This window comes from Alligator sinensis, unplaced genomic scaffold, assembly GCF_000455745.1.
Source record: "Alligator sinensis unplaced genomic scaffold, ASM45574v1 scaffold940_1, whole genome shotgun sequence".
Taxonomy (NCBI): Eukaryota; Metazoa; Chordata; order Crocodylia; family Alligatoridae; genus Alligator; species Alligator sinensis.
In genome coordinates this window covers 1,476,135-1,493,437 of record NW_005842177.1, presented here as the reverse complement: position 1 = coordinate 1,493,437, position 17,303 = coordinate 1,476,135, and the positions used below count along the sequence as shown (strand labels likewise).

Genomic DNA, 17,303 nt, shown 5'->3' with positions numbered 1-17,303 from the left:
TTTCTGGAGTAGACAGCACAGCCCATACCAGGGCTGGAAAGCTTCTTGGGATGCTGGGGGACTGTGATTTAACATGAACCAAGAAGGAGTCTGGGACAGAAGTTTCATAAACCAGCTTGACCCAAATCAATTAAGTCTGATACTGCATTCAACCAGGTTTAGCTTAAACCAGTTTCAGCCATTTTGAAACTGGTTTATGTACACCGAGCTTCTGTTCTGTTACAGGTTTAAACCAGTTTCTGATCACTTAATCTGGTTTATGTGTAACTTCTGTTCCTAGCCTTACAGACAAAGGCCACCATTTTTTTCGTCTCCATTTATCCAGAAAAATGGATAGTGCAATGGGATTCTGTTTCATGACTCAGGTTTTTATGTGTTACTACAATACAAATTATGTTGTCTTCTATAGAGATTTGCTATGCCATTTTCAAATTACTGGTGTGTAGTTCCATTTCTAAAATAGTTTTAAAAAATTGTTTTTAAGTCTTGCTTGATTCCTGAATGGTAAAAGTGTTTTGCTTTCTGAATACTTGGAAATAGTAGGAGTGACCTTAAAATCCTAAAACTGCTTGAGAAAAGTAAGAAAGACTTCAAAAATAGCCTAGGAATTTTCAACAAAAATGGGAGAGCAAATGACATCAACTTCTCCTGCAGTATGCTTAATATAATTGTAATCTTCAATAACACATTTTTTGGTGTTTTAGCAATCTAATAATTAATGATAATTTCTACACTTTTTTGTATGAATACTTGTGCTCCAGTTCACCTCATTAGCTTTTCTTCTTCACTAGCATACCTTGTTGATTGCTACTGAATGCTATTATTTTTACTAAGAATGAGTTACTTATGGAACAAGTTCTGGATGCTTTCTATATAACTTTTTTGGGGAGAGAGAAAAAGAGCACCAAGGGAGTAAAGTAAAAATTGCTTGGAATATCAGTCCACCATAAATGAATCAACCATTGTGAGTGAGCTAGAGAACAGTAGTAGCACAACAAAAGTACATACTCTTTAAACAGACTGTGAGTAGATGTGCTTGAACTGACAATACAGTTAAAAGAACATCATACTGCTTCTCTCACCCAAGTGGATAAAAACTTGATAGAATGGAAATGGACTTTCAAAATCATTTATCAAAGAAAACTTCAGATGACCAGTAGTTTAAAATAAAACAAAAACAATTCTTCTTTTACCAAAGTCTTGGCAAATGGCCACCTCTGTATTATCATGGTGATCGTATTGGAAATTCTTAGATTCAAATGCATTGGTGATTTGCATGGAAGTAGAATACTTCAATACCAGTTTAATCCATTTGTATTTTCTTCATCTAGAAACTTCAGGAAGAGAAAGAAATATTGACAAAACGTAGAAATGCCTTCAAGAAAATAATGGAGCAGCTGAATACAGAGTATGAAGCACTAAAGAAGCAACTGCAAGAGAATGAGACACATTCTCAGGTACAGTTTAAAATGTATTTCTTCAGGTGTTGAATTCCAGATCTTGAGTGTTCTGTAGGCATGAAACTATATGTGCAGGAATTTATTTAGTTTTCCTTAAGGACATACAGACTCTTGATTCTGTTTTCAAAACTGTGTGGTGTAATTGCCTAAATCTTTCATAGATTTCATAGATTTCATAGACATTAGGGCTGGAAGGGACCTCGGAAGATCATCGAGTCCAGCCCCCTACCCAAAGGTCAGGAAGTCAGCTGGGGTCATAGGATCCCAGCAAGATAAGCATCCAGTTTGCTCTTGAAGGTGTTCAATTTAGGCGCTTGAACCACCTCCGGTGGCAGGCTGTTCCAGACCTTGGGGGCTCGGACAGTAAAGAAATTCTTCTTTATGTCCAGCCTGAAACGGTCTTGTAGTAGTATATGACCATTCAACCTAGTTGTCATCCCTTGGGGCGCTCTGGTGAACAAACGTTCCCCCAGATGCTGGTGGTCACCCTTGATAAACTTGTAGGTGGCCATCAGATCACCACTGAGCCTGCGCTTTTTAAGGCTAAAGAGCCCCAGGGCTCTCAGCCTGTCATCGTAGGGTCTGCTTCCCTGACCTCTGATCATGCGCGTGGCTCTTCTCTGGACTCTCTCAAGCTTCTCCACATCCTTTTTGAATTGTGGAGCCCAAGACTGGATGCAGTACTCCAGCTGCGGCCTCACCAAGGCCGAGTACAAGGGGAGAATGACGTCCCGGGATTTGCTTGAGAAGCATCTATGGATGGGAGAACCTTGCATTTATCGGCGTTGAACACCATCATATTCTCGTCTGCCCACTTGCTGAGCCTGTCCAGGTCAGCCTGGATCACCCGCCTGTTTTCTGGTGTGGATGCTTTGCCCCAAAGTTTGGTGTCATTGGCGAACTTGGCCAGTCCACTTCTGACTCCAGTGTCCACATCATTACTGAAGATGTTGAACAGTATGGGTCCAAGGACAGAGCCTTGGGGGACCCCACTGGTCACAGGACACCATGATGAGTGACTTCCATCAATTACTACCCTGTGGGTCCGACCCCAGAGCCAGTTTTCCAGCCAGTGGATCATGGAGGACCCAAGGCGACAATTGGCCAGTTTCTCCAAGAGGTGATCATGGGAAACCAGATCGAAGGCTTTTTTGAAGTCAAGATATATGACATCAATCTCTTCTCCCTTGTCCAGGTGATAGGTCACCTGGTCGTAGAAGGAAATCAGATTGGTCAAGCAAGACCTACCCGCAACAAACCCGTGCTGGCTATCCCTTAAGATGTTGGCATCGGCCAGTCCATTAAGGATGGCCTCTTTAATAAACTTTTCTAAGATCTTCCCTGGGACAGAAGTCAGGCTAATGGGCCTATAGTTAGCCGGATCCACTTTCCTCCCTTTCTTGAAGATAGGCACCACATTGGCCTTCTTCCAGTCTTCGGGCACTACACCAGAGCGCCAAGAGTTTTCAAAGATCCATGCTAGAGGCTGGGCTATGATGCTCGCCAGCTCCTTGAGTACCCTGGGGTGAAGATTGTCTTTGTTTGTTTGGAAGTTACATGTCTCCTATCAACTTACTGAGAGCTGAAGACTTCAAACGTATAAATCCTAGAGTCCTTTTTAGATCTGGATTGACAGCTTCAAGAAACTAACTCATAAAATATAGATTCGTATTGAGCAATTTTCAAAGAGAAGATAAAAGTTGTATTTGGGTGCATTGACATATACAATTAGTGCGATGCAGTAAACTGTGGTGCAGTTCATGCTAATGGGTCAGTATTTATATGTGCACCTGGAACTGAAGCACATTGAGCCCAGGTGGAGAAACCCCAGGTGACAGGAGCCCGGGGGTCAGCCCTAGGTTCTGGGTGACAGAATCGAAGGGGCTGACTAGGGCATGAGGGTGCTATAGTGCAGGGCTGCATGGCAGGCAGCCCCCACACTTTAGCACCCTCATGCCCCAGCCATCCCTTGTCACAGTCTACACATTCATTTGATTGCATGTAAGTACGATAAGAGAACCAGATCAAGGGCAGAAGTGCCCAAGTTACCTGCAGGAAGAATACTCACTGCAGGTGCAGAGGTAATCCTAGCAGGAACTGGAAGAACACTGATGCGTTTCCAGAGTTCCTGCTCCCTCTGCATTGGCAGATGGAGCCCGGAGAGCTGCATTTCCGGCCCTGGAGAGAGGCCTTTGAGGGAGGACTGTGGTAGATGGGAAGAGGGTGCTCCAGAGGTCCTTCTGGCCAGCACTGCCTCTCAGGTGTATGTGGGTGGAGGGTCACAAGCCTGTGCCAGAAAAACATATGACAGTTTAGGTTTCCCTTTGCAGGCTGGCACCATTCCAGCCTGCAAGGGAAAACCTGGGCTTTCACAGCCTGCAAGTGGCTGTTGGGGGCATGACCAGGATGCAGCCAGATGAAAGTAAGTGTATAGGGAGTGAGGGGGGAAGGGGGCTTGGAGGGCCAGGGCTTGGGGACTGTTAGGGTGGGGGGGGGGCAAACAAAGCAGGGAGGGAGTGGGGCAGAGGCAGGGGCTGGTGTGAATGGGGCCCCTGGGCACATGGTTGGACAGTTGGAGTCCGGGCAGCTCATCCAGAAGCGTGCACCCCAGGGGAGGCACAGGGGGCATGTGCCCCTAGATTTGTTCATGAGACAGAGATGGGCTGCTGCTGACCAAGAGCCACACGTGATCCCATGTGCCTGCTGCCGCTGGGTAGGCAAGGGATGCAGCACAGCCCAGCAGCAGCAGGCATATGTTGTCATATGCGGCTCCAAGGCAGTGGCAGCAGGGCACAGAGCCAAGCCCACAGCAGCAGCCCACCTCCATCCCATACACAGATCTGGGGGGCACATGCCCCTCATTCTCCCCCCGGGGTGTGCACAGTGGTGGGAGCCCCCTTGTGCCCCTGGATGAGGGCTCCGACTGTCCCACCATCCACCCTGGGGCCCCACTCTGCCCCACTCCCTCCCTCATTGTGGGGGCCTCAATCTGCCGTCCCCATGCCCCTTCACAGAATTGCCTGCTGTGGTGGGTAGTACTCCACATGCCACCGGGCTGTGATCCTGTGTGCTTGCAGGCTATGACTGTGTGTCTGTGTCTGTGTGCGCCCCTCCCCTCCTGCTACGGCCTCCCGGAGCCCATGCTCAGGATGCCCTGTAGCCCTCTGTGCTGCCATCACTGCCCCACGTTTTGAGTGGCTAAGCCCCATTGGCCCTGGCCCTCCGTCCATAGGTGGAGGGAGAAAATATTATTTGGGGGCTGAGTAAAACTTAAATTTAAAAAATACTTGTACACAGATAGACAGGGACACACACACACATGCACTGCCGAGGAGGTAAGTCTGTGAAGGGGAAGGTCCATGAATATTACGCCACTCCAGGAGAAGGTTAACTCTGAGCTGTGCTACTTAGCTCATGGGCTTGGTTTTTTCTTTTTTTTCTTTTTTTTTTAATTTGCATCCAAGGCCAAATTAGCCAAAACTAATTCCAAATCCAAGAGTCCAGAACCATAAGTGGCCCTACTACTGGCAAACATCCTCCACCCACACCTGGGGCTTCAGATGTTTCCAAATCCTTTAGCGGGCATCCTACTTGCAGGCCCAAACCTGGAGGCTTGGGGTTCGGATGCCCCTAAGTTTTGCTTGCGCTTAGCTATAAAACCCTCGAAGCAAGCAAGGGAGGAGACTTCCATTTCCATAAACTGGGTTTAAAGCTGCTACACCTCAGCGGGTACTGAACCACGCCAGAAAAGCAGTTCTCCTGTGGTGCGGTTCAGGAAAATTGCCTTCATGAACACAGATACGTGGTATTTCCCCTGCCAGGTTAAGAAGCTGCTACGCTTGTCCTGAGCTTTCAAGAGGCCTACACGTGATTTTAGCCTATACAAGGCTACTGAGCTCATGTTAGGGTAACTGCAGTGGGCTCCATGGAGATAAAACAAGCAATTTGCAGTCCTCCGGCATCCTAGGATGCACCGTTCTCAACCCCCCTACCCAACTGGAGTGGGATAGACCCTAGTAGTGGTTGGCTCCGCGACTGGCTGGGGTGCAGTGTGCCTCAGCATGGAAGTGCCACATGCTCAGCACAGGGGCTCTGCAGCGGAGTCCCTGTGCTGAGGCATGCAGAGACGGGAGCATCCAGCCCAGGGTTTCCTGCTCCCCCATCTCAAGGCACACTGCGCTCCAGTCAGTGGGAGCAGCTGTCTGAGGCGCTGGGTGCCTCAGCATCAGGGCTTCACAGTGTGTGGAGATGGGGAAGCAGGCAGCTTCACAGAAACCAGAGACGGAGAAGCAGGCAGCAAGCAGCTCTGCCTGCTCTCCTGTCTCCATGTTTTCCCAGCACGTGGCATTTTGGCATGCTTTGTGCCACTTTTTTTTCAGAAGTGTTATTTGCTACCAGGAAATTCCAGCAGCAAATTGTGCCCCAGTGCTGCTAATGATCAGCGCTACACACAGTTTAACATGCAGCACATGTGGTTTCTGGCATGGCGAAGAGGCTTGCAGATTTACAAACCGCATGTGCTCGCAGATCTGGATCTGGCCAAGTATGCTGTTATTGTTTAAGGGTCCTTTTCTTGGACAAGAGACTGCGGTCCATGATAAGGTTATTACTGAATTCAGAAGGATCTTTAGACTTACTAGTTTGTTAGTTATTAATTTTTCACAAAATGTTAATATTAAATGAAACAGGATAAAGAAACTACAAACAACAAACTGTGGTTATAGGATGCCAAAAATAGTTTTTGCTTTTAAATAAAGTTTGGCTACTCTTTCTTTCCAGGTCATATCTTTCCTTTTCCTTTCTCTTTTTTCCTTTCCTTCCGTTTCTTACAGATCAGCAAGGTGTTTTCCTATCATATACATTTGTGTGTCACCGTAGCAGCGGGCTATGGTGACATAGCTTATCACTATGGCAATGTAGCATCAGCATCACAGTTTTTGCCTGCCCGCACTACATCGCTGTAGCATCTCGTGTAGACATGCCCACAGAGTACTAAGAATGTGACTTCAGTTGGTTTACTTGTGAAGTAAAACACTATTGTATGTTACCAGAATTGGGTCTGTAGTGATAATGTAAAATTGCTTAATTGGAATAAAAATATGTAATCTTGGTAACTCGGGTTCAGGATTCAGTCCCTCAGGGTTAAGTACTTGGACCAGTGCTTTTCAACTTGTTCATCAACAATTTGGATTCGGGTATTAAAAGCAAACTGGCAAAGTTTTTTGATGACACTAAACTATGGGGGAGCATGGTTACACCTAAGGTCAGGCTGGCAATACAGGTTGACCCGGACAGGCTTGCGAGGTGGAACTCACCAGATGACATTTAATATGGAGAAATGTAAAGTACTCCATCTGGGGAGAAATAATCTGCAATACACTTACAGGCTTGTCAGTGCTATGCTTGCCAGCACCACAACTGAACAAGACCTGGGTGTCGTGGTGGACAACAAAATGAACATGAGCCACCAATATGATGTTGTAGCTGGCAGAGTTAATCAAACACTGGCATGCATCTACCAAGGCATCTCAAGCAAAGCTAAGGATGTCATCCTCCTATTCTACTTGGCCTGATGGAGACTACAGCTGGAGTACGGCATCCAGTTTTGGGCACTGCACTTCAGGAAGGATGTGGAGAAGCTCAAGAGAGTCCAAAGAATGGCCACACGCATGATTAGAGGCCTAGAGAGCAGGTCATATGAGGAGAAACTGAAAGCCTTGGAACTGTTCAGCCTGAAGAAGAAAAGACTCAGAGGGGACTTGGTGGCAGCCTATAAGTATATTAGGGGCATAACACAGGCCCCCCAGGGAGGGACAAGAAACAATGGGCACGAACTGATTGAAGATCACTTCAGACTGGACATAAGGAAAATGCTTTACAAGTTGAGTACCAAAGGTTTGGAACAGGCTCCCCCCAGATATGGTGCCATCACCCACCCTGGCAATCTCAAAAAAGCATCTTGACACCCACTTTGCTGGGGTCATCTGACCCCAGCAGTCTTTCCTATCCAAGTGCGGGAGGGCTGGACCTGATGATCTGTAAGTCCCTTCCAGTCCCTAGCATCCAATTCTGGGTTCCACAATTTAAAAAGGATGCGGAAAAGCTTGAGAGAGTCCAGAGGAGAGCCACACACATGATCAGAGGGCAGGAGAACAGGCCTTATGATGAGAGGCTGAGAGCCATGGAAAAGCGCAGGTTCAGGGGTGACCTAGTGGCTGCCTATAAGTATATAGGGGGTGTACATCAGGATCCGAGGGAACGCCTGTTCACCAGAGCACCCCAAGGGATGACGAGGTGAAATGATCACAAATTCCTCCAAGACCATTTCAGGCTGGACATAAGGAAAAGCTTCTTTACTGTCTCAGCCCCCCAAGGCCTGGAATAGACTGCCTCCAGAGGTGGTGGAAGCACCAACTCTGGACTCTTAAGAAACATTTGGACACCTGTCTTGCTGGGATCCTTTGACCCTAGCTGACTTCCTGCCCCTAAGGCAGGGGGCTGGACTCAATGATCTTCCAAGGTCCCTTCCAGCCCTAATGTCTGTGAAATCTATGATACTGTACAGTATCATTTCACTCTGCTTGCATGTAACAAATCTATTTCAGTACAATGTATATGTATCCTCTCTCCAATAAATAAAAATATTTCCTTTAACATTATCCTTTTCTAAAAAACCTTCCTTGAAGGAAAGTGAAGTCGAGGATGACTGATTAGCTGGCTTGTCAGGACGAACAGCAATGGGTGTCCAGCATGCATCCTTCAGCATGTATAACCTCAGTTATAAACAAATGTAGATTTTTTTTTGTATGACTTGACAGTTGAAAACAATGGCTTTGAGAATTTTTTGATGATGTGGGGTGTGACATACAAGAGGGAGCTTGTAAAACAATGCTGAACATTTCCTTTAGTATTTTATATCCAGTCTCTTTTACTAGGTATAGCCCAGATAGCGTTCATATCAGATGTAGTATAAATTATAATTCACTGTAAATATCTATTTTATACCGTATACAAATATGAGGACCAATCTTTGCTTTGAAACAGAGATAAAAAGTGACATGTGAGTTGACTTTTTTTCTCACAATAAAGATAAATTTCATGTCAAGTAACAGCATCCAGTTTGTTAAGAATTTATTTTCAACTTCAGATAAATCAAAGCTGTTCTGAAGTATCTGGGAAGTGAATTCTGAAATGTTATTGACTGTTCTCCGTAAAACATAGAATGATGACAGTGAACCTTTAAAATAACCTTTAAAAATAAATTAATTGTTTCTATATTTGAAATGAAAAATCTTGAACAGTAGCATCAGAAAAACAATTTAATATTATAAAATTATATTGTGAGGAAGCAACCTTCAATTTAATATCCACATTAGCTTCCTGTTGATGCTGAAAGTATTGAAGAAGTGCCAACATTTAACCCACACTCGTACAATCTTCTCACTGCAGCTCTGCTCTTATCACAGCTTCTGGCATCAGACAGGAAACTCAGCTATGGAAGTAAGGAAGTTTCTTCTGTATAGCAAAGAGTCCACGACAGTGTCAGGAAAAATTGAATCTTAGTGATTTAAGATCATATACATTTGAAGAAGAGATTTATCTTTCAGTGATACAAATAAAGGATAATTCATATCTTCCCCGAGTGTTCATATATTCTCTAAAATTATGATGACTAATATTTGGGTGATCTTTGAACAAATATTCATCCAGTTTTTTACGTACTATAATAGTAATGGCATATCTACACATGCATTACACCGGCTTAAATTTACCGTGCAATAAAGTTAGTTCCAAGTCAGCCCACACATACAGTATTACTGTGCAGTAAAGCGTCTACACATGCAATACTGTGCAGTAACTAATTGGGCGTAAAGCTGTGTAATGCATGATGCAGGTATCAAATTTACACTCAAGTCAGCATAAATTACCATATTTACTGTGCAGTACGGGCATGCATGTGTAGACACGCGCCCATACTGCATAGTAATTATGGTTCCTGTGCAGTAGATGCACACGTGTAAACATACCCACAGTGATTCAGTATCCTCACCTTTGCGTAAACAGCAGAGCAGATTATGAGCAATTTTAAGTCCTTCCCAATTGTTTATCTCTTCCAGTCATCTTTTGTAGCAACCAAGCAGTTCTTATCAGTATGATAGAATATGAGGTATTGATAAAACTTAGTTTGTTGATAATTATATATATATATTTATATATATATATAAATGGGTGTATGATTGTTATTCATTTTTGGCTATTGTTAACATTTTCTTTTTTATGTTTTCAGCTTACAAATTTGGAAAGGAAGTGGCAGCACCATGAGCAAAATAACTTTGTAATGAAAGAATGTATCCTTTTCCTCCCTCTGCCCCTCCACCCCCCAAAAATGATGAAAATGAACGCACAGCATAATTGAGAGAGCTTTCGGAGAGAACAGCTAAGTCAGACAAAACCAGTACTGCAACTTGGGGTGGGTGAATAGAGCACCAGCCCTTTTCACTGATTTAGAGGGGTGCCAGAATTGCAGCCCCCATTGAATCCATGCCTCTCTTACAGCAGAGCCTATGTGTAGGGTGCCCACACTGTGGCAGCATCAGCCTTCACTGTGGCAACAGCTTGTGCATGGGGATACAAGACTCTCCGGTGCTTGGCCTTCCCCTGCCCACATAAGGTACTAGAATTCCTAGTTAAACCTTTGGAAAGAACAGTTTGAAAAACCTCCAGTGCTTTGAAATTGTTTTTGACATATGAACTATTATATACAGTGAAACCTGAAACTCGGTCTTATAAATGACTCTTTATAGTACTTCCAAGCTTCCAATATTCTTTCATTTGACCATCAAAAAAATAATTTCTATGAGGCTTATGATACTCTTGGGGTCATCCCAAAAGATGTTTCACCAGTTGGTTTTCTTACGTCTGTCCATTCTTATCCCTATGATCAGCAAAAGTATAGAGACTTTTTTAAAATGTATGCAGCACTATAACTGCCCATAATATTTTACATGTAAAATATAGTGCATAAAAACCAGAAAGGGACAAATAATGCCTTTTGGTTAGATTATGTGCAGTTCCCATTAAATGCAATATAAGTTTTGTATCTTAGGGCAGAATTCAGCCCAATAAGACCTTCCAAAATCAGAGTTTTTATACTTCAAGAGAACATTCATTGCAACTGGTTGCCTTACATAGCTTTTACATCCATTTTCAAACTAACAGAAGTAGAAAACATCCATAAATTGATGTTTTGTCCTTAATTAGCCCTACCCTGCCTACTTACCACGGAGATCTGAGTAATGCATTATTACACATTTGTTTTATTATCCAAAATAAGATTGTCATTGAAATAAACTTTTCCTCTCATGAAAAATGACCTTAAACAATAGCACTGAAATATCCAAGATACTGAGAGGTCATTGTTATGTAATTACAGCAAAAAATATCATAGCAACAAATATCATAGTTACATAGGAATTGCAAACCATGACAGACCAGGGGTCCATCTGACCCACTCTTCTTTCTTGGATAGTGGCTGATATTAGACACTTCTGAGCAAGGAACAGTAGCATCTGCAGTGGGTAATTATGTAATGATCCATGCATTAGAGAAATTTGTTCCTAATCCCAGTCAGTTAGTAATTAGTTTACACCCTACATCATTGAGTGTATTTTACCCTTTTTTCTTAACAAATGTAATGTTCTTAGTAGTCTGTGAGGTGTCTGATTTTTTTTAAAGTCCTTTAGGCCACAGTGATGTTTCACAAACTGAATTCTACAGATTTGATTATTTTTTTCTATTTTGGATTATTTTCTGGAAAAATATGTCCAGTTACCAGTCAACCAAATTATTAATGAAACCTGTAATGCAGTAAAATGACACCCTAATAAAACATCCACTTTCTTTTCCTGAAAAGAACTGATAAAAGATTAGCTTCAAATAAATATTGATTCCCCTTCATAAGCAATAATAAAGTATTATTACTTACGCTGTGGCCTCTGGATCCCCACTGTAAATAGAAAAATCTTACCACAGTAGTCCCTGTGTTGTTTGTTTTTTTTTTCCCTGAGCTTCCTGTTCCTAGATGTGGGATCAAGTAAGTTGGAGAAGCCTCCAAACTTTACGATCATGTGTATTCTACCCTAGTACAATGGCCTGGGCATATTGTTCTAAGACACACCCCTGCTACATTCACACTGCCTCCCAAACTGGAAGTCATGTGGTGGCATTTATGCAAGGCAACACAAGTGCCGATAAGCTCTACCCGTCTAGGAAGGTTTACTGGAATATGCGGTGCTGTACGAACCCAACCATGCTGCTGCAGGTTGCATGCAGATAGCACGTGCAGAGCAGGTCCACCACATCTCAGTATGGTACTGGGTAGCCTAGACTTCCCATTAGGGGACTTGCGTGTTCCGCTTGTGGGAACAGTATTTTATAAATTCCTGTACTGGCAGATAATGATAAGTTTTGTTACTACCAGCTTAGACATAGAAGGAGCTCCCATTAGCATAGGATTTGCTCATTCCCTAATGGATCTTTGGACTTCGTAGTCAGAGACTATGAGGAGCTTCCTAGCATCACATGATTTAAACTGGAATTCATTCCTATGTAAAGATGACTCCATGGGGATATTTTGTCAAAACAAGTATTTTGGACCCTGCCATTTTTAACAAGTATATAAAAGCTAAAATAGAACATCAAATGAAATATCTTCAAACAGGATCACAGCCTAAACACCTGCTCTTTCTGTCTCTTACTGTTAGCTATCCTGAGCCTTTGTTGGGAAGGGTGGCATATAAATCAAATAAATAAATCAACCAGCTGCCTGACTGAAATAAATTAATTGTCAGGTAAAGTGAATACACAAAACAAAAAAAAGAAAGTCCCTGAATTATAATCTTGCTACTGGAAAGCTCTTTCTAACTCCTGATGTACTAAGTATCCTAAAACAGAGAAGATTTGGTTTCACATCTGCTTTGCCTTGCAGAAAGAGAGGGACATTTGTGGTTACTAGGAACTTTTACAACTTTGATTTTCGAATCCTGGAACACATCTTCCTGTAACAGCAAGGCAGTCTGCAATGGATTAATTTGCTGTTTGGTGATGATCATGATGAAGGGGTAATATATAGAGAGAATAAATGTTACTTTAGTTAGTAGACTCTTGTTCAGCACACTTATTGTGATACAACATCTAATCTAGTAGAGTATTATTGTTCTTTTCAGATACAGTTTGAGTTTTTCAGTTACCTGTAAGCATTGACAGATTTTGCTAAAGGAAACTTGTAATCTGGTTCCCTTATGTTCTCTAATTATGTTACTATTTTTACTGGCAGTTTGTTTCTTAACTCTTTCAATCAGTCATAGCAACAAAAAGTCAGGAAAGTAACTACCAGCCAATAAAGAAGAATGTGAGTAAGCAGATTGCGGATTACAACAAAACTCTCATAGAGGCTTTACAGAACACCAGGAACTGAACCCAGGCGCTTCCTTCCTGCTTCAGTGGACCAACAATAGGAGATGTCCCCAAGTACTGTAGAAAGAGTTTATATTTCAAGAGTTAGTAGGTGCACTTCAAAAAGTCTTTCGAAGTCTAGAGAGATTATTGGTTCCAGCAGTATTCCCATTTTATATACAGAGGGTTTGTGGAAAGCAAGTAAGCCAGAAAGAAGATGAGTGGACCCATTGCTCAATGCATGCTGAAAATGCAAATATAGTTCACTCTACCTAATTGACTGTTTTGGGCTCAGTCTTTCTCTGGCAAAACTCATGTTGGAAAGATTGGAACTCTTGCCTCTGCCTTGATTGGCCTGTAGTTAGTGGTATGCTTGGATGTTAAATTATGCCTTATTAAGATAGCAAGCCAGGTTCTCAGCTGATGTAAATCATTATAGCTTCATTGATTTAAATGTCAGTTTTTAGCAGCTGAGGATATAACCTAGAGGCTTCTGTAATCAGAAGCTTTAAATATAAAAACTTCCCCAGCAGTAGAAGAAATTAAAGAAAAAACCATACATGACCAGTACATTTTAAAAGTTTTGTCACTGAATTTTTACTACTTTATTTTTTTTTTTTACGTGTGACATCTGTTTGTATGACTCTAGGATAAGAAATGTATTGTGGGGGTTGTAATAAACTTAGTTCTATAAAATATTTTCTTCATGTTGTCTTTGTAAACAGCATTTGAGTTTTATGTTTTATGCAAGTATACGCATTAAAGGCAAAATTGCTCAATTATTTTCTTGAAAGTATTGTCTAGCAGGATCATCTCTCTTAGATTTCAGGCTCCACTGTTGTAACAAATGCAGCCTTTATCTGCATGAAAAGAATATGTAAAATAGAGAATTCTACTCAGCTAGCGCTGTGACAGTCCTGTCTGAATTCAATTTTAATTAAACTATTTTTGCTATCCAGTTTGGAATAAAGGCATTCTCTAGGACACCTTAAAATGAAAAGAAATTGCCACTGTTACTTAACCTAATTTTCCTCATTGCTGTGTAATTATCAGCATCCTATTATATTTCCTCTACCTGGAAAGTTAAGTTAGTAATGCTGTTTCTGGCTGGCCAGAAAACAAGTTACTACTTGTAGCCTGCAGACAGCTAAATGTACGTGGGGCTCCTGACAACAAACCCATGATCTTTTATCAAAAACCTGAAGCAGCAGAGACTGGGAGTTCATTATTACTCCGCTGTCACAAAATATTTTTCCAAAGGAAGAAACAGAGACCCTATGACTTGAAGTTTATAAAAAGAGACTGAGCAGAGAATTAGAAAATATGCTGTGCTGGCCATGGCTTGTCCTACTTAGGTCATTTCCATCTGTTAACTTCTCTGAATATTGTGCTGTCATCTTGAATATAAAGAAAAGTTATGAAATGGGAAAAAAATCAAGATTCTTGCAAGGAATGTGGTTTCCAAATTCAGCTTGGTAAACCATGTTCTTTTCTATTTATGCATATATAATATTTAGACATCAAGATGGAACAGGATTTCTATAAACCAGATTCTGTTATCTAGGGGAAATTCCCACTAATGTTTCTTCCTTCCTCTTAAAGTTTCAGCTATTCCAATGAATCCATTATTTGTTGAGATAAAGTTGGAGTCCAGTATCCTCACGGTCAGACTCTTCATCAGCCAGTCAGACTGCTTGCTGAATTCCACTTATGCTACAATAACACATTTTGATGAACAATGGAAAGAAGCTGCACACTGAATAAACATTCTGCCCAACATTCCCTTTCACTCTGTGCAGGGAGATGCTTGTTATGCCATAGTACTGATTTTGTAAAATAGCCTGGGAAAGTTCACAGACCTTTTTGTTCTTCACAAGACTTCTATCACAAACAAACGTTCCTTCTAGTACTGTATTCTTATTTTTGTTCCCATGAAGCTTATCATCCTCTGAGAACCTCCCCCTTATTCCTTCTTTTAACATCTTCTCATTAAATCTATGGACTGTGGTCACTTTATTTTTGATTGAGAGATCATGTCTGATCTTCTTAATGCTCTGGAAAATGAGTACATACCATATTTTCTCAAAAAACAGCACGCTCCCCAATTATAATGCACAACTTGCTTTTGAAAGGCAGAATGAAGAGAAAAGATTTGACTTCACAGAACAGAGATAAAAACTAATTTTAAACAGATTCACCCTGTGTTTCCTGCATAACTAAAGCTAATTCCCTGGTTACTGCTGAAGACTGGTCTCCATGGGTGGATCTATGATTTGGAAAGAGTTAAAATAAAGAGACCAGGAGCAGCTAGGAGACAGCAAAATTGACCACAGAAAGGTTAGCTTGATTAGAGGAACATTAAGATCATTAAAAAGGAGAGATGATCATTAATACTGTAGAATGAAGAACAATGAGCCATTAAGTTAATTAACTCCCTCAGCTACCTGAACAGTAATAACACAGCTACCACACTGTGGAGCAGGAATCAAACCAGGGTGCTTCCAACCCTGGGCAGAAAATCAGGCTTGCCTGCTTTATTCACACCCCCCCAATTTTAAGGGGCTTATTTTTGGGGGAAAGGTGCCTGTTGGATGCAAGAAAATATAGTAATCACTCAGCTTATTGCTGATGCCTTCAGGCTACCACAGCCCAAGCTTAGGCAGAGGAAACTGCTTCTATACCTAGCTCCTGATGATTACAGAAGAGGTGGTGGTATAAATTGAATTGGTGCCCAATTTGCAGGAGCAGAGCACTAACCAGTAGGCAGGCCTCTTCCGTTATTCCTTTTCTTATTTTTCACAACTGCGTTTTTAGATAAAGGATCAAGTTCAAGCAGGTGTTGTACCAAAACAATCCACTCAAACCATTGAAATGTAATTTCATAGGCTCAGGTCTCTTTCTGGGCATGTTAGTAAATATCTGATGCTAATTATAAACCCATTCTTTTATTTGCTCCTTGCACAGTGAGAGCAAATGAAATAGCAGCAGCTAAGCAAGGTACTAGCTAAACTGACAGACATTTCAATCCTCTTCCGAGGCAGGTCACATTCTGGTGTAATATGGGAATCCCAGACTTAAGATTCCCAGCTCCTCAAAGGAAACAGGAGCACTGAAGTCTTCTCCACAAGTCTTGCTCTATAGCTGTGACTCAGGCCTGCATCCCTTCTGCTTGGCAATGGAGCTAATGGTCCTCCTGGTCAATAGTCCTTTGGTAACTACTGGTCGCAATATCTTGTGATGCTATCTCTATAACATGCATACAGATGGATCCAGAAGTGATTGTTCACACTCTTTTTTTCATACCTGGCCACAGTACATCAGCACATCTCTAATCAAGCAATATTTCTGCTGCTGGCATAAGCAGGTGTATCTCACTGCTTCTCTGTTCCCTCATTGTTCATGATAGGCAAGCAGTTATTTAGTTTTTAAAATCAGTTGCTTATCACCTTGCTCTCTCTCAAACTCAGTACAATAATACAAGATAGTAAGCTGAACCATTTGAAAAAGGCCAGAAGTTCAGGTCCTTTTTCACTCTGCTTTATTATCTAATACTAGCCAATTGCCCATCAGGAATGACGGAGCGTTTCAGAGAGAACTTACATGCCCCCCACCACTCACCCTTTGGGACCAGCCATTTAAACCAGGGGTGGGCAGTTATTTTGGGCGGAAGGCCACTTATCGAGTTTTGGCAAGCTGTCGAGTGCCGCATGGGTAGCTCCGCCCCTTGGCAGGTGCCCCACCTCCCCCGTTGCCATTTTGTGACCAGAAGTCCCGCCTCCTAACCCCTGACCTTTGCCACCAGAAGTCCATCCCCTTGCTTCCAGTACTACTCCTTTCAGCAAGGGGTTGTGCCACCTTGGAACCAGAAAAATACCCAATTATATTCTAAAAAGGAAACCTCTACAGCAGTGCTTCTCAAAGTGGTGGTCCGTGGACCGGTGCCGGTCCGCGAGCCACCGGTCGCCGGTCCGCAACGAGTTGCCAAGAAAGAAAGAAATATATTCTTCCATCCCCTTGCTTCCAGTACTACTCCTTTCAGCAAGGGGTTGTGCCACCTTGGAACCAGAAAAATACCCAATTATATTCTAAAAAGGAAACCTCTACAGCAGTGCTTCTCAAAGTGGTGGTCCGTGGACCGGTGCCGGTCCGCGAGCCACCGGTCGCCGGTCCGCAACGAGTTGCCAAGAAAGAAAGAAATATATTCTCCAGTCCACAGCGAGTTGCCAGGAAAGAAAGAAATATATTTTCAGAAGCATAACATTGATATATCATAGCGCCACAGTTCGTACGTTCCAACACTCCAGGTGACATCACATCGTGCGAGGTGAGGAAAGAGAAAGAAACAGCCAGTCGTGCATTTGTGTAGCACTGTTACACGCAGTTGCTGCC

At 42.5% G+C, this 17,303-nt stretch overlaps 1 protein-coding gene across 4 annotated transcripts in view; it reads left to right on the top strand.

Annotated features, from left to right (window-relative positions):
- IFT74 (intraflagellar transport 74) overlaps positions 1-13,677 on the top strand; it is an 82,681-nt gene extending 69,004 nt beyond the window's left edge. For 2 of the 4 annotated variants that reach the window (XM_025206961.1, XM_025206960.1), the window contains exons 17-19: positions 1,332-1,457; positions 9,748-9,808; positions 12,821-13,677. In XM_025206961.1, the coding sequence (XP_025062746.1) occupies positions 1,332-1,457; positions 9,748-9,808; positions 12,821-12,936 (303 nt within the window). In that variant the 3' untranslated portion in view covers positions 12,937-13,677. The remainder of the gene's footprint in view (positions 1-1,331; positions 1,458-9,747; positions 9,809-12,820) is intronic. The other 2 variants (XM_006026077.3, XM_006026078.3) reach the window with 1 other exon arrangement.
- Positions 13,678-17,303: the final 3,626 nt, after the last annotated feature.